This window comes from Armigeres subalbatus, chromosome 1 (assembly GCF_024139115.2).
Source record: "Armigeres subalbatus isolate Guangzhou_Male chromosome 1, GZ_Asu_2, whole genome shotgun sequence".
NCBI lineage: Eukaryota > Metazoa > Arthropoda > Insecta > Diptera > Culicidae > Armigeres > Armigeres subalbatus.
Window position 1 is genome coordinate 38,636,519 of NC_085139.1, and position 21,299 is coordinate 38,657,817.

Genomic DNA, 21,299 nt, shown 5'->3' on the forward strand with positions numbered 1-21,299 from the left:
CTCGATTGTCAAAATGAACCCATGGTCATTATGGGTATCATCAAGTTTTATGTCATCCGATACTCTTCGAACCATATTGGGTTTCATCTACACATTGAAAATACATTTTTAGATTTGTGTTTTCAAACATCAAAGATCCACCACGGACATAATTTCTACTGATATTCTATACTAACATATCGTCGTCAAGAGCAACCCGCTCCCCACCCCGTCGTTCGTACAGAAATAATTATGCTTCAAACAAAACATGCACCGCGTATACGCAAGGCATTGTTCGGCCATCCACAACACACGCAGTCGATTCTGCAATCACCACGTAAGGCCATAGGAGTGATTTATATTAAATTTACATATACGGTGCGAACCTCACCGTCGAAACCCACAAAAGGGCGAAATGCAAAAATCCAATTAAATTTTCGAAAACCGCAACAGCCTCCTGTCGCCGCCACCCCACCACACGGGGCACGAACAGCGGGAAGGTAACCTCTAACCGGAATGCATTTATATGTACCTAGTTTCCATCGCGACAAGTGCAATACAAAATCGGCCAACCGATCGACCGACCGACCAACAAACGGAGCCACCGCCCAGCATAGTGCGAAGCAAAATGGCCAAAAAAGTCGGAAACAATGTGTTTTTGAATGGTTCTAAATGTTGCCGATGAATGTGTATTTCAATAAATAATAACAAGTAAGCAAAACTTCAAATTCGATATTTGGAAATGATGCACTAATCCCATAGTGCGATTCCGGTGAAAGAGCGACGAGCGGTGAGCAACTGCAACTTCGTAATGGAGCAAAAATGGTAAACCACGACCATGTTAGCAGTGTGTCAACAGTTCTAATGTAGGACAGCAAACCCCGGTTGAGGTGCCCTTTCCTCCTGGATTCACGCGACCGAGAGCTAACTCTAAATGTTAGGACTAAATGGTACTGAACCGGAGTTTTGTAGATTAGTAAATTGAGAGATGTATTGCCACGATTGCAATGCGAAATGTTGGTCTAACCTGAGTTAAATGTTGTTTGGGAAATATATATTTGTCAAAACAAGAGAATAAAGACTAATCCTTCTGGACAATATTCTCAATGTAAAGATTAGCAATATGGCAGGTGAAATGCTTCAAACTTCAACAGCGATTAATAGACATATAGTTTTACATCATTTTCTGGGTACGCGCCTATCCCGCCTCTTTTGTCGAGTTTACCCATGGACATGCCACTCTCGATGCCGCCCATGTAGCTAATAACTAAATAAGTTGTCATAAACTATACATTGCGTCCTGGAGTTCTATCGGAATAAACACTACAGAGTGCAGAGCCTTCAATCTTCTTTACTATTCTCTCTTCCTCATTGTTTCTTGATTCTTACTTCTTCCTTAATTCTTCATATTTCTTTCTTCTTAGTTATTACTTCTTCTCCGTTCTTACTTCTTCTTCAATCTTCCTTTTTCTTATTTTTTTTTCCATCCTATTGTTGTCCCTTATTTCTGTTTCTCTTCCTTCTTTTTTCAAACTTCTTTCTTCTATCACCTTTCATCTTCCTTCTTGCTACTTTCTCCTTTCTTCTTTCATAATTCTTCCTCCTTTCTTCGTTCTTCCTTTCAAGAGGCTCGGAAGCCTCCTTTCAAGAGGCTCGGAAGCCTCCTTTCAAGAGGCTCGGAAGCCTCCTTTCAAGAGGCTCGGAAGCCTCCTTTAAGAGGCTCGGAAGCCTCCTTTCAAGAGGCTCGGAAGCCTCCTTTCAAGAGGCTCGGAAGCCTCCTTTCAAGAGGCTCGGAAGCCTCCTTTCAAGAGGCTCGGAAGCCTCCTTTCAAGAGGCTCGCAGGCCTCCTTTCAAGAGGCTCAGAAGCCTCCTTTCAAGAGGCTCGGAAGCCCCATTTCAAGAGGCCCGGAAGCCTCCTTTCAAGAGGCTCAAGCCTCCTTTCAAGAGGCTCAGAAGCCTCCTTTCAAGAGGCTCAGGAAGCCTCCTTTCAAGAGGCTCAGAAGCCTCCTTTCAAGAGGCTCAGAGCCTCCTTTCAAGAGGCTCAGAAGCCTCCTTTCAAGAGGCTCAGGAAGCCTCCTTTCAAGAGGCTCGGAAGCCTCCTTTCAAGAGGCTCGAAGCCTCCTTTCAAGAGGCTCAGAAGCCTCCTTTCAAGAGGCTCCAGCCTCCTTTCAAGAGGCCCGGAAGCCTCCTTTCAAAGGCTCAGAAGCCTCCTTTCAAGAGGCTCGGAAGCCTCCTTTCCAAGAGGCTCGAAGCCTCCTTTCAAGAGGCTCAGAGCCTCCTTTCAAGAGGCTCGGAAGCCTCCTTTCAAGAGGCTCAGAAGCCTCCTTTCAAGAGCTCAGAAGCCTCCTTTCAAGAGGCTCAGGAAGCCTCCTTTCAAGAGGCTCAGAAGCCTCCTTTCAAGAGGCTCAGAGCCTCCTTTCAAGAGGCTCAGAAGCCTCCTTTCAAGAGGCTCAGAAGCCTCCTTTCAAGAGGCTCGGAAGCCTCCTTTCAAGAGGCTCGGAAGCCTCCTTTCAAGAGGCTCGGAAGCCTCCTTTCAAGAGGCTCAGAGCCTCCTTTCAAGAGGCTTGATAGCCTCCTTTCAAGAGGCTCGGAAGCCTCCTTTCAAGAGGCTCGGAAGCCTCCTTTCAAGAGGCTCGGAGGCCTCCTTTCAGGAGGCTGGGAAGCCTCCTTTCAAGAGGCTCGGAAGCCTCCTTTCAAGAGGCTCGGAAGCCTCCTTTCAAGAGGCTCGGAAGCCTCCTTTCAAGAGGCTCGGAAGCCTCCTTTCAAGAGGCTCGGAAGCCTCCTTTCAAGAGGCTCGGAAGCCTCCTTTCAAGAGGCTCAGAAGCCTCCTTTCAAGAGGCTCGGAAGCCTCCTTTCAAGAGGCTCAGAAGCCTCCTTTCAAGAGGCTCAGAAGCCTCCTTTCAAGAGGCCCGGAAGCCTCCTTTCAAGAGGCTCAGGAAGCCTCCTTTCAAGAGGCTCAGAAGCCTCCTTTCAAGAGGCTCGGAAGCCTCCTTTCAAGAGGCTCAGAAGCCTCCTTTCAAGAGGCTCAAGCCTCCTTTCAAGAGGCTCAGAAGCCTCCTTTCAAGAGGCTCAGAAGCCTCCTTTCAAGAGGCTCAGGAAGCCTCCTTTCAAGAGGCTCAGAAGCCTCCTTTCAAGAGGCTCAGAGCCTCCTTTCAAGAGGCTCAGAAGCCTCCTTTCAAGAGGCTCGGAAGCCTCCTTTCAAGAGGCTCAGAAGCCTCCTTTCAAGAGGCTCAGAAGCCTCCTTTCAAGAGGCTCAGAAGCCTCCTTTCAAGAGGCCTCAGAAGCTTCCTTTCAAGAGGCTCAGAAGCCTTCTTTCAAAGGCTCAGAAGCCTCCTTTCAAGAGGCCCGGAAGCCTCCTTCCAAGAGGCTCAAGCCTCCTTTCAAGAGGCTCAGAAGCCTCCTTCAAGAGGCTCAGAAGCCTCCTTTCAAGAGGCTCAGAAGCCTCCTTTCAAGAGGCTCAGAAGCCTCCTTTCAAGAGGCTCAGAAGCCTCCTTTCAAGAGGCTCGGAAGCCTCCTTTCAAGAGGCTCAGAGCCTCCTTTCAAGAGGCTCGGAAGCCTCCTTTCAAGAGGCTCAGAAGCCTCCTTTCAAGAGGCCTGGAAGCCTCCTTTCAAGAGGCCTGGAAGCCTCCTTCAAGAGGCCCGGAAGCCTCCTTTCAAGAGGCTCAGGCCTCCTTTCAAGAGGCTCAGGCCTCCTTTCAAGAGGCTCAGAGCCTCCTTTCAAGAGGCTCGAAGCCTCCTTTCAAGAGGCTCTGGAAGCCTCCTTTCAAGAGGCTCAGAAGCCTCCTTTCAAGAGGCTCGGAAGCCTCCTTTCAAGAGGCTCAGAAGCCTCCTTTCAAGAGGCTCAGAAGCCTCCTTTCAAGAGGCTCAGAAGCCTCCTTTCAAGAGGCTCAGAAGCCTCCTTTCAAGAGGCTCGGAAGCCTCCTTTCAAGAGGCTCAGGAAGCCTCCTTTCAAGAGGCTCAGAAGCCTCCTTTCAAGAGGCTCAGAAGCCTCCTTTCAAGAGGCTCAGGCCTCCTTTCAAGAGGCTCAGAAGCCTCCTTTCAAGAGGCTCAGAAGCCTCCTTTCAAGAGGCTCAGAAGCCTCCTTTCAAGAGGCTCGGAAGCCTCCTTTCAAGAGGCTCAGCCTCCTTTCAAGAGGCTCAGAAGCCTCCTTTCAAGAGGCTCAGAAGCCTCCTTTCAAGAGGCTCAGAAGCCTCCTTTCAAGAGGCTCAGAAGCCTCCTTTCAAGAGGCTCGGAAGCCTCCTTTCAAGAGGCTCAGGAGCCGCCTTTCAAGAGGCTCAAGCCTCCTTTCAAGAGGCTCGGAAGCCTCCTTTCAAGAGGCTCGGAAGCCTCCTTTCAAGAGGCTCAGAAGCCTCCTTTCAAGAGGCTCGGAAGCCTCCTTTCAAGAGGCTCGGAAGCCTCCTTTCAAGAGGCTCAGAAGCCTCCTTTCAAGAGGCTCGGAAGCCTCCTTTCAAGAGGCTCGGAAGCCTCCTTTCAAGAGGCCCGGAAGCCTCCTTACAAGAGGCTCAAGCCTCCTTTCAAGAGGCCCGGAAGCCTCCTTTCAAGAGGCTCCGGAAGCCTCCTTTCAAGAGGCTCAGAAGCCTCCTTTCAAGAGGCTCAGAAGCCTCCTTTCAAGAGGCTCAGAGCCTCCTTTCAAGAGGCCCGGAAGCCTCCTTTCAAGAGGCTCAGAAGCCTCCTTTCAAGAGGCTCAGAAGCCTCCTTTCAAGAGGCTCAGGCCTCCTTTCAAGAGGCTCAGAAGCCTCCTTTCAAGAGGCTCAGGCCTCCTTTCAAGAGGCTCAAACCTCCTTTCAAGAGGCTCAGGAAGCCTCCTTTCAAGAGGCTCAGGAAGCCTCCTTTCAAGAGGCTCAGAAGCCTCCTTTCAAGAGGCCTGGAAGCCTCCTTTCAAGAGGCTCAGAAGCCTCCTTTCAAGAGGCTCAGAGCCTCCTTTCAAGAGGCTCAGAAGCCTCCTTTCAAGAGGCTCAGAAGCCTCCTTTCAAGAGGCTCAGGAAGCCTCCTTTCAAGAGGCTCAGAAGCCTCCTTTCAAGAGGCCTGGAAGCCTCCTTTCAAGAGGCTCGGAAGCCTCCTTTCAAGAGGCTCAGAAGCCTCCTTTCAAGAGGCTCGGAAGCCTCCTTTCAAGAGGCTCAGAAGCCTCCTTTCAAGAGGCTCAGAAGCCTCCTTTCAAGAGGCTCAGAAGCCTCCTTTCAAGAGGCTCGGAAGCCTCCTTTCAAGAGGCTCGGAAGCCTCCTTTCAAGAGGCTCGGAAGCCTCCTTTCAAGAGGCTCGGAAGCCTCCTTTCAAGAGGCTCGGAAGCCTCCTTTCAAGAGGCTCGGAAGCCTCCTTTCAAGAAGCTCGGAAGCCTCCTTTCAAGAGGCTCGGGCGCCTCCTTTCAAGAAGCTCGGAAGCCTCCTTTCAAGAGGCTCGGGCGCCTCCTTTCAAGAGGCTCGGGCGCCTCCTTTCAAGAGGCTCGGGCGCCTCCTTTCAAGAGGCTTGGGCGCCTCCTTTCAAGGCTCAGGCGCCTCCTTTCAAGGCTCAGGCGCCTCCTTTCAAGAGGCTCGGGCGCCTCCTTTCAAGAGGCTCGGGCGCCTCCTTTCAAGAGGCTCAGGCGCCTCCTTTCAAGGCTCAGGCGCCTCCTTTCAAGGCTCAGGCGCCTCCTTTCAAGAGGCTCGGGCGCCTCCTTTCAAGAGGCTCGGGCGCCTCCTTTCAAGAGGCTCGGGCGCCTCCTTTCAAGAGGCTCGGGCGCCTCCTTTCAAGAGGCTCGGGCGCCTCCTTTCAAGAGGCTCGGGCGCCTCCTTTCAAGAGGCTCAGGCGCCTCCTTTCAAGAGGCTCGGGCGCCTCCTTTCAAGAGGCTCGGGCGCCTCCTTTCAAGAGGCTCGGGCGCCTCCTTTCAAGAGGCTCGGGCGCCTCCTTTCAAGAGGCTCGGGCGCCTCCTTTCAAGAGGCTCGGACGCCTCCTTTCAAGAGGCTCGGACGCCTCCTTTCAAGAGGCTCGGACGCCTCCTTTCAAGAGGCTCGGACGCCTCCTTTCAAGAGGCTCGGACGCCTCCTTTCAAGAGGCTCGGACGCCTCCTTTCAAGAGGCTCGGACGCCTCCTTTCAAGAGGCTCGGACGCCTCCTTTCAAGAGGCTCGGAAGCCTCCATTCAAGAGGCTCGGAAGCCTCCATTCAAGAGGCTCGGAAGCCTCCATTCAAGAGGCTCGGAAGCCTCCTTTCAAGAGGCTCGGAAGCCTCTTCTCAAGAGGCTCGGAAGCCTCCTTTCAAGAGGCTTCCCCTGACAGCAAACGGCCATATTTCCCACAGGGGTTTTTTACCCAATCTTCTCTAAGGTTGCTCGTATCCCGGTCAGCACCACGAGGAGGTAGGGATAGGAGTTGCATGGTTAAATAACTAAGGACCGCGAGATTATTTTATTTTATTTATATTTTATTCCTTCAGGTACGCGAAGTTATTACCCAGCATTTAACGTAAAATTATTTTCGGATATTTCCCTCTCCTTTTATTCATGTCAAAAGTTTGGGCTAATAGATTTTCTTCACTGTTTTTCCTCCTTCCTAATGAAAAGCTCGCTAAATCTCTCAGAGGGCATGATGATAGAGCGGTTGGTGTATTACACTCCGGTTTAAAACAATTGGCTGAGCAGTGGGAATTCACTCCCACTCTCACAGAATTATTTACCATGAAAAAAAAATCTAAAATGAAGCGCAGTAACTCGAACTTAAGTGACTTTCATCTTGAGAAACCTTTGTAACAAAAGATATTTTGCATCTCTACACCGTTCTATGAATAAATTTTCGTGTTGCCCATACATATTCAGCATTCTCCATTTCCACCATGTCAAAAGGCGTAAAATTCCAGCAACTAGAACAGCACCAAGGTTTGACTCGGTAAATAGTGTGTCGATTGTTTAATTCTGTCAAACCATAAATATGAAGTGGGCTCGAGAGGACCAAGGAGGGAGGACCAACGACGTAGAAAAACAACAAAGAGTAAGACCAGTTTAAATAGTCCGACTAGCAGAGCCGGGTGGCACGACGGGAGCGGAAGTTCAAAAAGAGAAAAGTGCGACCCCCATTTACCCAACTTCAACGGAAAACGAAGTAACGACAACAACTGCTGCCAGTTGAAATGGGTTTTTAAACTATTCCATTAATATAATTTTCATCGCCGCGTCCGGAGCACGGCTGGGTGTTAAGACATCGGCGTTACTAATGTGGGTGCACCTCATAAATCGAATAATTTTTTTTTTCAGTTTTTATAAAAGGAATTTTCAATTGATTTTCATTTCTGTTTGTTTTGTAACTTTTACTTTGAGCTTCCAACACATTTAAAACAAAATTGAGACCCTCCCTCCCACTTTTATCAAATTACGCCTCTGACTTCTGGTAGAGGACCAACAAAGGGGCTTTTGTGCCGACATGATGATGGTACAGCAGGTTGAGACAAAGCAAGCCCGAACCGAATCATATCGACCAACTGAACCGGATTCGGGTGCTGTCTTTTCCGCTCGCCCAGGATTCGCCGAACAAAGGACCATCGTATCGGGGAAAAGCCCTAAACAAGCGACGACGGCAACTACCCACAACAACAGCAGCCAACAAAAAAAAATCTCTTTCAGCCCGATCGAGAGCCATAGCCATAGTAGGTACAAATAGGTGGCGGCAGTAGCGAAGACCTTTGAACTTGCCACTTGGGCGGCTGGTCTATTTGGGAAATTAACTGAAACGGTTGGTTGGTTTCGGTTGATCGGTCGGTCGGTCGGTTTGCAAACAAAGAGCGAACGGAATTTTTCCATGCGAACGCCTCCGGGCCGAACGCTGCTTGTTGATGCAACACTTCTCGGTTGTTATCATTTCCTACTAGGAAGTAACTTAGCGTATGAGACGTACAATCGTTGAAAATTACTCATTAAGGACGAAACCACTTGTTCACCAAACGTCGCAACTTGAATGAACCAAGATTTCCAATAAACGACATTGTTGGAAAATAAACTCCATACACACGCATCAAAATGTTTGAAAAATATTTACTTTGACCCTAGAAAATGTAAATTGCATTGGATCATGATCGGTAGTGGTTTGGATTTGAATTAGATTAGGAGTCAAATTGCATGTCACTTGACGGATCGCTGAGATGGCCAAATCGGCGAAAAAGTGAAATAGTGGTGGATAAATTTGTTTTTATTCTTGTAAAACACCACATTTTCCCTGTTCGGGTGTGCCACTGCGACCACATTAAATATTGTATCGTTCAGTTAGTCTGAAATCCTGGATATAATACTCCATTTTGCAACAAATGAAGTTCTTATCTCAAATCTCCCAATCCAGGATCTGCACTGCAGCAGTGGAATTGATAGGCGCGTTTCAAGAAGATTTGCTCGCTTCTCATCTATGGTTGAAGATAAACAAGAGCACGTACCACGTTGCAAATTGTTTATCTATCGAAAGATTTCCTTGTCGTGGTCCGGAGCGGAGGTTTTCTCGAAAATCCCAGCTAATCCCACCGAGTGAACTATGCCGCCGGGGCGCCACCGTGTGCCCTTTTCTGTTCAAATGGATATTCAAACATTCTGAGAGCTCTGCCATCACGCGAAGCTTTTCCGATTTGCAAACAATCCAGTAATTGCTTTTCTTTCAGGGAACTCATTTCAGGCACAGCATGGCAACATTTTTGTTTTTTTTTCTGCCTCCTCAGCAGGCGGTAACTCCGCTTCAATGGAAGCAACTATTCTCCGTGATTGTTGCGAACCACAGTAATTATCGATGCTGGCAGCTCGCCTGAATGGACGTTGTTTATCGAGAGGGATTGTTTTCCCCGATCGGTTCCAATCATAACCCTGATGGAATTCTGACGTGATGGTTGATTGCTCGTTGCATTAAGTGAGAGATGGATGAGATGTTTTTTTTTTCAACGGGTGTAATGCGCTTTTTACAGTGGGGATGGACAATGAGGGGAGGAGAAATTTCAATCAAGAATAATTATGATTATCAAACATATGCTCAGTTGTCATTTGAACTAATATTATCAAATCAAAGTAGAATAAATTTGCATTTATATGAATTTTTCAGTCATTTAGAACTAAAATCAATATTTTCTGTTTTTATTTTCAGGTTGGTACCTTAACAAATTAAAACATCAATCATCAACGCTTTGGGTATGTATTTACAAAAAAAAACTGTTATCAACACAATATTCGTCAAGCCATTTGCTAAACGATAGCTATCCATCATATTTTATTCACAATCTACTTCGAGTCCTGCGGAACATGTTCCACCGATCATAAAAAAACACCCCCCTTCACGGGAATGTCCGCCCCATTAACTGCAGCGTACCACTTCTCTTCACATCCCAACGATTCGCCGCTCCCCGAACCGATAATAATGGGTCGCAATTTAAAGTGCCACGCCATGGCCGTAATTTACGTTATTAGAATGTGGTGTCAGATGGTGGTGGCTGCACACAACTCGGAGCGTCGAGAGTCGTTTTCCTCGCACCACCTTTTCGATTATGTCTCGAAAACAAAGACACCACTTAGGTACACTGCAGAGGGCAACCATCGAATCAAGAACCGGTGAGATTTGCTCGCAGAATATTCTCGATTTGGATTCCGCAATGAAGCGAGTAAGCTCGTTATTCCGTTGTTTTATCGAAAGCTAACCTAAAGTGCCTGAAGTGTCATTAAATTTTAGCCTCTTCCATGTTCAGGAAGAGCGCCCTGCTTAAATGTGGCGAAACAGTGATCAGATGAGATGATGGTTGAGGAATGAATTATTTGGAGATAATCATGTTGATTACAAATGGTTAGTTCAATTCTTTTCGGATTGGTGGGGTTCCTGTCATGACACAATTTGCAAGAGTAAATGAGTGGAACAAAATTGAATAAAAGCTGTAAATGGAATGATTATCACAATAGATTAGGGATTATTTTCCGTATATAATTTATTTTATTCGATTACAGACTTCGATGCATTGCTAGGGGGTCTCGACTTTTTGTTTCGGTGAGACCAAAGCAAGCGTTTTTAGGGACCATGGAGAATCTGTTTTCGTCGTTTATGGTGAGAAACATCATTCAACTACTAATCTTTTCTCTGGAGCAATCCTTGAACGATAAACGAAAATCGTGCCTATTAAATAAACTTCCTTTTTCGCGAGAATTATCAAACAATTACTGAACAAACTAACAAACAGAACAATTACAGTCGCCTCTCCACATCGTGATTTTTTGTTCGGGATTCACTCTCCCTATGTCGATGAATTCAAATTTTCTTGGCTACTAGACCATCTGTGGACAATAACAAACACATCAACGACAAGAAGCGACATTTGTTTTGTTGTCGCTTTTCATAGCAACGAGCTTTTTTGGATCTAGTACCCATTTAAATTTTTATTCCATTCCTGGATCTCTCTCTATCTCGATGGTCCCTTGAATATCGAGATTTAGAGGAGCGACTGTAGATCCAAAAAACTTGATTAATTATTTTAGAGCGTCTTAGGGGAAATGCTACAAGGTTAAAATACTATTATTCTTCCATTTACTTCCACTATTAATAGTGGAAGTAAATGGAAGAATAATAGTATTTTAACCTTTTAACCAAAAAACTTGTTGATATGAAAAACGACAACAAAACAAATATCGTTTCTAATCGTTAATGTGTTTGTTATTGTCCAGATATGGTGTAGTAGCCTAAAAATTTGAACATAATGACATAAGGGGAGTGTTTCCAGCACAAAATATGATCAGAACACATCGAGATAGTGAAATAGGGAGGTTACCGAAATGTAGAACGCCCAAATGTAGATTGTAGGGACCGAGGAAACCATAGACATATAGGGCACTGCACGGAAAGCTCTCTTTCTCTTTCGTTCCTCATAACTTTTGACGTTTACTGGCCTTGTTGTTTTCTAATTTCTTTGCAGCGAGAAAGAGACAAAGCAGTCCGTGCAGTGCCCTATAGGGAGAGATATCGAGATATACACAGATAGAAAAATCCACTGAAATTTACGCTGAAAATCATGCACATAAATGGAACGTCATTATTAGCGTACTTTCACACGAGAAGTAGCCTAAATGTATACAATATTTGACGTGAATCGTCGATATTGCTTACAAGTTGTAAGCAATATTGTTAGGAAAAGGGCCATTTCAGCGTAGAATAGCGTAAATTTCCGCATGTCAAGTTTTACGCGCTGTTTATTTTTCATTATTTTTTTCTGTGTAGAACATCAATATGTAGAGAGTTAACTGTATAAAAAATATATGGTCACAGCGGGACTCGAAAACAGAATATTAACAATAATATAGCCTTAGGGATGCGCTCACCCTTGCCAAACCTCCATGCTATCTGTAACTGTACCAGTTTTGGCCATGGTCCTAATTTGGCCAGTTTCTCGCATAACTCCAAAATTTATGCATGTTTCGATGGTTTTATTCGCTTTCACATGAGATATATCCCTTATCTTTCTTCGCTGTTGAAACTGATAGGTATTTTTGAGAATTTAAGCATTTTTCAAGGTTGGCCAAATTAGGCACTTAGGTGGCCAAAACCGGAACATTTCCCCTACCAGCTTATTTGTTTCACAAAGGCTTCTTACGTTTGCATTGCTGATGGCACAGGAAAAGCCCGAACATAAAAGAAAACGAGCAACCCAACTTTCCGAGGCAATCGAAATGAGCGAAAAATGGTTATCCTCCAGACTGTTTTTCTTTCCCGAAGATTGATTACTTACTCCCTGGAAGTTTTCGTGAGTGAACATCCTGTGCTCCTGTGATTGAGTGATCATTGCGAACCCTGATTAAAATTGGGCAGCCCTTACTTTGTACCGTTCAATGTGGAAAACCGATCCATAAAAAAATGAAAAACGATCCATAAATAACTTCTGAATGTTCCATAAAACGCTACCATAAATCCATAAAATAGTTCGAGAGATTCCATAAAGAATATTTTTATGATCCATAAAACTTTGAAAAATGATCCATAAAAACTATATATTGATCCATAAAATTTCAAATTTGCGCAATTTATATTCTTATGATGATCCATAATTTCAGCCATATGATCCATATTTTTGGTCATATGATCCATAATTTTGATAATGGTATCCATAATGCTTGGAAAGAAGGCCAATGAAACTATATTAATTTATCCACACATTTTATAAAATCTATGGATCATTTATCAAAATTTATGGATCATATCACCAAAACTATGGATCATTTGAACAAAGTTATGGATCAAATGGCCAGAATTATGGATCATATGCCCAAAGTTATGGATCATATTACTGAAATTATGGATCATCCACACGATAAAAAAATGCGCAAATTTGAAGTTTTATGGATCATAATATAGTTTTGTATGGATCATTTTCCAACGATTTATGTATCATTTGTCATATTTCCATGGGAAAATAGCAGTAATTGTATTGTTTTTCTTCACCATGGAAATGGAACATATGTCCCAATTAATTGCTAAATTTTAGCTTTGTTATGGATCGAAAAATTATTCTTTATATAATCTCATTAACTATTTTATGGATTTATGGTAGCATTTTAAGGAACATTCAGATGTTATTTATGGATCGTTTTTCAGTTTTTTATGGATCCGTCTTTATCGTTTATATGCAAAAGTATGTTTTGCCTTAAAATTGTTTCTATTCGGCTTAAGAAGATTCATTAAGAATTCCCGGTGGAACTTCTAGAGGAATTCCCGAAGAAACTAGCAGAGGATTTCTCGTAGAAACTTCCGGAAGAACTCCCGGGGAATTCTTCTTAGAATTCGGAGCGAATTTCCTCCGTGAATTTGGAAAGGAATTCAGATCGAATTTCTTCAGGATTTCAGAGAGGAATTCGGAGGAAATTTCCTCCAAAAATTCGTAGGAAGGTAGGTAGGGAAATCGGAGGAGATTTTATTTGGGAATTTGGAAGGAAATTCCTCCGGGAATTCAGAGGAATATTCGGAGAGGAATATTCCAGGAAACTTGAGGAGAATTCCTCCAAGAATTTGGAGAGGAATTGCTTCAAAAATTAGGAGGGGAGTTTCGGCGAAGCTCATAAGCAACATGTCGGGTTTTCTTTTATTTAAAATGAAGACACAATCATAATTATAGTTTACTATATATATTCAATATTGTGTATATTTTTTCAAATTATGTTTCTTTTTTTTTCACACACGAAACCCACGAAACCGATCACTATGACTTCTGTCACAAAACTGACTTTCCTCTTCCCAAGCGTCGTCCAACATCGAACCCAATCGCAGTTTTTCGCTCTTCTTTCCTCTCCGCTCAATCAATTATTCGCTCCTGCACTCTAATACATTACATAACAAATTTGGGTTATATTTTATTTATTTTCTTTTTAATATTATTTTACTTTAATGAATAAGTTAGCATTATTATACTGTCAATATTATTTTCTTATTCCCTACATCCTTCACCTCCTCTACTTTGAATTATTGTTAATTCTAAATAATCAATATATATCATTATAAAAATTATCTGTATATTTTCAATGTTGTTTTTGTTATAGTTATAGTTGTTATAGGAACAATTTACTACTAGTCAACTAGTTATCTGATGAACTAACGTGCGTTACGGGAGCTGTAACAGAATAAATCTGGAAAGAAAAATATCATTATTTTTAATAATAACAGTATTTATATGGAACGAGACTTACCATGGCACGATTTAACATATGTATTCTTTAACCAACCTAAGTACTTCAACTAGTCTTCTCTTTCATGGGTTGAGTTGTTTATCTAACTATTCACCACTTTAAGCATTACATGTTCTACCAGACTACGATCCACTTTAAGTACAACGAGTTCTATCCCTAACCCACTGCTGATCTTGTGTTCGCTTTCATTGGCTCAAGAGCATCCATCCAGCTCATTTCCAGGCTCAAGAACATGCATCCAGCATCAAAAACAGAAAATGTTTATTAAACTAATTACCACATTAAGCATCAAATGTTCTATCAGACTACGATCCACTTCAAGCGCTACAAGTTCTATCTCTATTCGGAACAAACTGCTGATCTTGTCTTTGCTTGCATGGGCTGTTTTTTTCAGGCGATCTTGTTCTTGCAGTCATTGGAAGAGCTTACAAGGCTCTAGACAATCAATCTTGCATCAAAACCAGAGAATTTCCAACAATATTCTCAGTTCATCTCAGTTTACACTTTCTAACACTTTACTCAAGGCACCAGCTGATCTTGTTCATTTGCTTCTATAAGATCCATCCGGGCCAAACGTCCTTTCAGAGACGCACCAATCCACTCTGAGTTTGGATTTCTTCATAACATCCACTCTTATCAAACGTTTTCAAAAACAATTACTGTCCCCTATCGTGGAAATCCCAACCATATGCTCAATTCATCTTAGTTTATACTTTCCAACACTTTACTCAAGACAACAGCTGATCTTGTTCATGCAGTCATGGCTAGAGCCTACCAGGTTCTTCAAAATCACTCTTGCATCAAAACCAGAAAATTTCTAACAATATTCTCAGTTCATCTCAGTTTACACTTCCTAACGCTTTACTCAAGGAAATAGCTGATCTTGTTTATGCAATCATGGGTAGATCTTACCAGGCTCTTAAAAATCACTCTTGCATCAAAACCAGAAAATTTCTAACAATATTCTCAGTTCATCTCAGTTTACACTTTCTAACACTGTACTCAAAGCAACAGCTGATCTTGTTCATTTGCTTCTATAAGATCCATCCGGGTCAAACGTCCACTCAGAGACGCACCAATCCATTCTGAGATTGGATTTCTTCCATGTGATCCACCCAAATCGAACGTCCACTCAGAGACGCACCAATCCACTCTGAGATTGGATTTCTACATAACATCCACTTTTATCAAACGTGTTCAAAAATAGTTACTGTCCTCTATCGTGGGAATTCCAATCATATGCTCAGTTCATCTCAGTTTACACTTTCTAACACTTTACTCAAGGCAACAGCTGATCTTGTTCATGCAGTCATGACTAGAGCCTACCAGGTTCTTAAAAATCACTCTTGCATCAAAACCAGAAAATATCTAACAATATTCTAAGTTCATCTCAGTTTACACTTTCTAACATTGTACTCAAAGCAACAGCTGATCTTGTTCATTTGCTTCTATAAGATCCATCCGGGTCAAACGTCCTCTCAGAGACGCACCAATTCACTCTGAGATTGGATTTCATCCATGTGATCCACCCGGATCGAACGTCCACTCAGAGACGCACCAATTCACTCTGAGATTGGATACCAAACCAATCTCCAATACAACGTTTACATCAAAATATTGTGAATTCATACCAAACTAATCTTCAATACAACGTTTTCGACCTTCCCAACAGCTTATTATAGATATCAACTTTCAAAATCTCATTATTTCCAATCTATGTTACCCAAATTGTTTTTTTTTATTCAAACTAGCGCCGCCTAGTGGCTAGTTTCAATATCAAACCAATCTCCAATACAACGTTTACGACTTTCCGAACAACTTTATTATAAATGTCGACTTCCAAAATCTCATAAATTCCGAGCTATGTTACCCAAATGGTGTTTTCATACAAACTAGCGCCACCAAGAAGTTGAATGCAATACCAATCTTATGTCCAATACAACGTTCTCATTAGATTTATTAAAGATTTTACGTAATTTAAGCTAATAATCAATTTTTATTCATAACAATAACATTCTTCAACAGCCCTGTGCTGTTGTCATTTTCTATCAGAATCTTCAACAACCCTGTACGCACATCTTAAGCCACGTCACTAGGCAACCGGGTAACTCACATACCGTTCAGAAAAGAAAACAAGGAAACTTACTTGGAAAATGCCTGGAAAATGCGGCAACAACAAAACCATATTTGCTGGGGCATCAGCCGAAAGAAACCAAAAAAATGGCCGTCAGACACAATCACTTACAATCACTTTATTTACAAAAAAACACCACAATTAGGGAGCGCAAATTCACTTTACCGACTATGCCATTGTCGGGTTTTCTTTTATTTAAAATGAAGACACAATCATAATTATAGTTTACTATATATATTCAATATTGTGTATATTTTTTCAAATTATGTTTCTTTTTTTTTCACACACGAAACCCACGAAACCGATCACTATGACTTTTGTCACAAAACTGACTTTCCTCTTCCCAAGCGTCGTCCAACATCGAACCCAATCGCAGTTTTTCGCTCTTCTTTCCTCTCCGCTCAATCAATTATTCGCTCTTGCACTCTAATACATTACATAACAAATTTGGGTTATATTTTATTTATTTTCTTTTTAATATTATTTTACTTTAATGAATAAGTTAGCATTATTATACTGTCAATATTATTTTCTTATTCCCTACACAACATTTGGAGGAATTTCCTTTGGAATACTTGAAAGAATTTCTGAAGGAACTTCTGAAATCCACAGGGATTTTATAATTTAAATATCTGGAAGAATTTAGGACGGAATACATGGAGGAATTTTCCAAGTAATTTCCAGAGGAATTTCTAAAGAAACTTTTGACGGAATTTTCGAATTTTTTCTATGAGGAACTTTCGATAGCATTCCTGGAGGAGTTTCTGAAGCAATTCCTGAGGGAGGATCATAAGCAACTTCTGATAGAATTTTCGAAAGAATTCGTGAGGGATTATTCGAAGGAATTTTAGGAGGATTTTCCAAAAGATTTTCTGGAGCAGTTTTGAAAAAAAAATGATGAAGTTATTGAAAAATGGTATTGGAGACGACTGGAAATAGTTTTCATGAAAGAATTGCGTATATCTCAATCCTATAACCATTAAACGGTTAACGTTTTATTCTGCCCAACGTTTCGCTATTTGGATGTGGCCTTTTTCAAGGGAAAAATTGGTTTAATGGTGTTTAAGACTTAGATAGCCGCAATTCTTTTCATGTTATCGAGAAAGTTTCCAAAGAAATGAGAGGAAATATCCAACGTAGTTCCTAAAACATAAAACGTAATATCTAGCGGAATTTCCCAAAAATTAACTCCTGGAAGAATATGCTATTTAGTTGCGGGAGGAATCTCTGAATTAAATCATTCATGTTTCAGATTAAATGTCGAGTCAAGACTTTTTTCAAACTGATTGGTCGTTTCTCCCACAACCAGTTTTAGGTACTGACAGTTTTAAGGTCAGATAATAAAATCATTGAAAAGGGTCTCTTATAATTATTTAGCTACCTTGCCCTCAGATGCATTCAATCATGCATTCTAAATAGCTGAAACAGTGACCCATTTGCCACCCACATTTGATCGATTGTCACCCGGAAGACGGTACCAGAACTCTGGGGCTGCCCACTGCAAGCCGAATATTCCTCGGCACTTGCCAATAGTTAATGGGGAGTTTATTGGAATTTTTGTTAACGAGTTGCCAATGTGGTAGGAGAAACCAATTGATGAGATTCTCATTGGATGTAGAAATCCGTTAGTTACCGCTAGAATAGTCAAGTTGAAGATTTAGGATAGAAACAGGAATGGTATGAAAGTCCATTTCCTGTTTTAGCGATGGCTACAACGACGCTACGTGGCATAGGGGCAGCACTGTGCATAGGGCTTGACGATCCCTCCTCAGATCAATTGCAAATTGTGGTGCCTGTATAGGATGTGGTGGGATTTGGCAGTGGGCTCTGTTAAGTTTTTATTAAAAGCGCTAAGCTGCGTATATCCGCAGGTAGGCTAAACCAGAGCGACCGTATGCCGCTCAAAGTGCCCAGATCCAAGTCCTAGTGTAACGTGGGAACCAAACCGGACCTGAGACGACGGCACTCCGACGAGACAAGAGGTCTGCGCCAAACATACTTCGGTGGTTTTGTCCCGGGCTATAATAGCAAATGTCTGTTTTCCGCAGATTTAAACGAGCTTAATGTTGAACTCCATGTAAGAATAATGTTGCCCTACACCAAGGGCATCCAACTCTAAACTTTCGACAGTATCCAGAAATACTAACAAAAAACTATATCATATCTATGGTAATTTTTTTTCCAATTCAAATCCGGTTTCGACGGGATCCCACCGAAGCTGCCCGATGGATTCGCTGGACAACATATTTGAGTGAAATTGAGATGTTTTTGATTTGGCTCAGTTTCTCAAATTGTGGCAGACATGTCGGGAAAAGACTCTTTTCGGTTTAAGCGTCAGTATTTTGGCCGTTCTTCTAGTTTGATAATTTTCACCCTGAAAATAGAAAGAAAATCTGTCAAGCGTGGAAAAAAACGTCTTTCCTGCCCGAGGCATACTCTTCTCTCCATATCCCATTCTGAAGTCATTCCAAGAACTCGTTTTGAATCGGTGAACTTTCCTGTAATTAGGCTTTTAGTATCTTGGAAACTACATTCCCCGACCCGTAGTATGGATACATAGATCTTCTTTACTTCTCGTGCACAACTAACTGTTTTTTTACCGTGTCTAAACGGTCTGCGTAGTCATCTGTCATGTGTTGCTTGCCGGTATTCTGGTTGAATTACGAGCTTTTGAAACATTTCTTTTATATTACCCGTGATAGCAACTTCTTTCTGCCGGAAACGGAATAATACGGCAACGATGTAAGCAAATCTGGACCCATGAGTATCATTGAGATTCATGACACACCATTGGTTTTGGCGACAGCATCGAACGCTCCCTGGTTTGTTCGGATTCTGCACTACCCCTAATGGCAGGTACCAGACTTTTTCAGGATCTTTATTGCTTGATTCAACTTCCATTAAAAACTCCTTTCCAGGCACAAAAGCCGCTTCACCGCCATGAATCGATTATCTGGAAATTCAACGTAGTCAAACTTCCACACAAAGCCAGTTTGAAACTGCTCAGACACTGTACGGATAGTTGTCTTCTTCAGAATGTCCCGCATTCTTCGATCCTCCTCAGATTCAACCAGTGGTATAAGAGCTACGCCAACACTTTCGGTGGAAAAAAAATCCTTCACGGTATCATGTAGTTGTTGATCTGATGAACGGCTACCTATGTATGTATAGAAGATGATGCTTTGGCGAGCTGGCTCACAGTATTTACCTTCTAGTTTTTTTTAAATATCAGCAATAGCTTAGCATTATTAATTAGGTTACGATGTGCAGCTGTCGACAGGAAGACGTTTTAGGTACTTAGTCGAACTTGTGTGAAAGATCATCAAACTGTAAAGACTACATGGGGAGATCCAAACATTTCACCGTTCGCACATACTGCAGCAAATGTCTGCAATTGTTTCCAGCGATTGAGATTTCAAACTGAACGTTTTGTGAATCATTTTCAGTTCGTTGCGATAGGTATTTCTGGCCCACTGCAAAAGTAAAGGTTCCGCTTCACCTTCAACGCCCATTTGGCTAGCCAAATTCTTCTCAATTAACGTGTACAATTTCCATAATGGGGAACGGGGTAATCCTTTTCCTTTGTGTCTTTTCTTCTTCCAGTGCTTTCCTTTGCATGGCAGCTTCTTCTTCCGGTTGCGTCGCTTTTCTTCTATTTTTATATTTTTATTTTCCTCCTCCAATCGAAGCAATTCCAACCTCCTCGTTGAGCTGATCTTGGATTCCCCTGATATCAAGGATACCCAACCGGATGGAAGCCTTCATTTTTCACAAGCGCAGCTGTTCTTCTTGATATTGTCATCTACTTTTGCACAAGAAAAATGAGACCATCTTTCACACATATCGTACTGAACCATCCAGCTATCGACCATATATGTGCGATCACATAATGGACAACAAACGATAGCGGATCATTCATCTTCCAAGATCTGCCGAACAGCACTGAGAATGACATTTCAGCAGACTAAACTGTGGGTGTGGGTGTGGGTGCGGGTACAAACCTTGAAGTTTGTTGCGGTAGATGCGACAAAGATTTTTCGGACGCCTTTTTACCAACTCGTTTAATATGTTGTCTGTGACACTGTTTAGCTGCGGATTTATTATCAAGAATCTTCTAATGAACAATTTTGTTTTTGCTTCCGTTTGTAGTCCATACTTATCCAACTTTTCAATTTGTTAGTCTGTCCACAACTTTCGTGAAATTTACCTGCATACCAAATTTCGTGTGTATTTCAGATTAATTATTATTTCTTTTGTGTACTGTGTATAGTTTTAAGCAGTCGTTTGGCCGAAACTCATTCGGTCGGAAGGTGTTTGGCCGAATGCCACTAAGCCGGAATATGTCGTATGTCAAAAAGGTCATTTTGCGTGAAAAGATCATTTGGCTGAAAAGATCATTTGGTCGAATATGTCTTTTTGTCGAATAGGTCAATTGGAATAATAAGTCATTTGGCCTAACAATATGAGGCCACTCCGGTCCTAGCTTGAGCAAATAAATAAATAATAAATACTAGATTGAACTACTCGATGAGTGGCCAAGGAATCGAAACTGGGTTACTTTGGCGGTGCGATGGGGTTAAGTTTCCGGAAACCTATCCGAAGGCGTCTAAGATGGTTGGATCGAAAGATCGCTGAAACTTCTAGGATAGCTCGGCGGGTACAGCAGCTTATTGAGGCGTATTTTGAGAAAGGCCAGTCATCATCAGTGAAGTCATCAGCGTAAAATAATTAGAAGTTTTAGCGGATCAGCCTACCGTTTCGTGATGCATGTGGGCAACTTCTGTGCGGCTTGTTTGCTGTGTTCAGGGCATTCCAATTAAAATGCGGGAGAATACGAAGATATCTTTCAAGACGCAACAGAAGCAATCTCTAGAGGGCGGACGATTTGTTTAGATAGCAGGAAGAAGTTATCCGTTCCAAGGTAGGTTTGAAATTAGAAGCTTTATTGCGAATCGTCCAGAAGTAGTTTTGAAGGACAAGAACTTGTAAAAACAATGGAGTTTGCTGTAGCAGAGTCAGTGATGGATATTCGTTGGTTGACGCAACCCGATTAATTAAGTTACTATGCATTTATTCCTGCTGAATACAACATTTGGCCGAATGCCACTCATCTGGCCGGAAGTCATTTGGCAGAAAAGGTGATTTGTCCGAATAGATCATTTGGCCAAAAAGGTGATTTGCCCGAATAGGACATTTGGCCGAATAGGACATTTGACCGAACAGCTCATTTGGCCGAAAAGGTGATTCGTCCGAACAGGACATTTGGTAAAATGGGACATTTGGCCATCTTGAGCATTTGGTCGAATAGGACGTTTGGCAAAATGGGACATTTGGCCAACTTGAACATTTGGCCGAATAGGACATTTGGCCGAATAGAACAATTTGCTGAATACAATATTTGGCCGAATACGACATTTGGCCGAATACGACATTTGGCCGTGAGACGTCTCACTTCTCACTCCCCATTTCTCACTTCTCACTGTAAAAAAAAGAAGCGCGAAGTGAGTAGTGAGACGTCTCACTACCCACTTCGTACTATTCACT

General features: G+C 42.6%; 1 protein-coding gene across 6 annotated transcripts in view; it reads left to right on the forward strand.

Moving 5' to 3' along the window:
* The window catches only part of LOC134224461 (peripheral plasma membrane protein CASK), a 456,884-nt gene that overhangs the window by 19,594 nt on the left and 415,991 nt on the right, over positions 1–21,299 (forward strand). For all 6 annotated transcript variants that reach the window (XM_062703820.1, XM_062703854.1, XM_062703827.1 and 3 more), the window contains exon 2: positions 9,057–9,100. In XM_062703820.1, the coding sequence (XP_062559804.1) occupies positions 9,057–9,100 (44 nt within the window). The remainder of the gene's footprint in view (positions 1–9,056; positions 9,101–21,299) is intronic.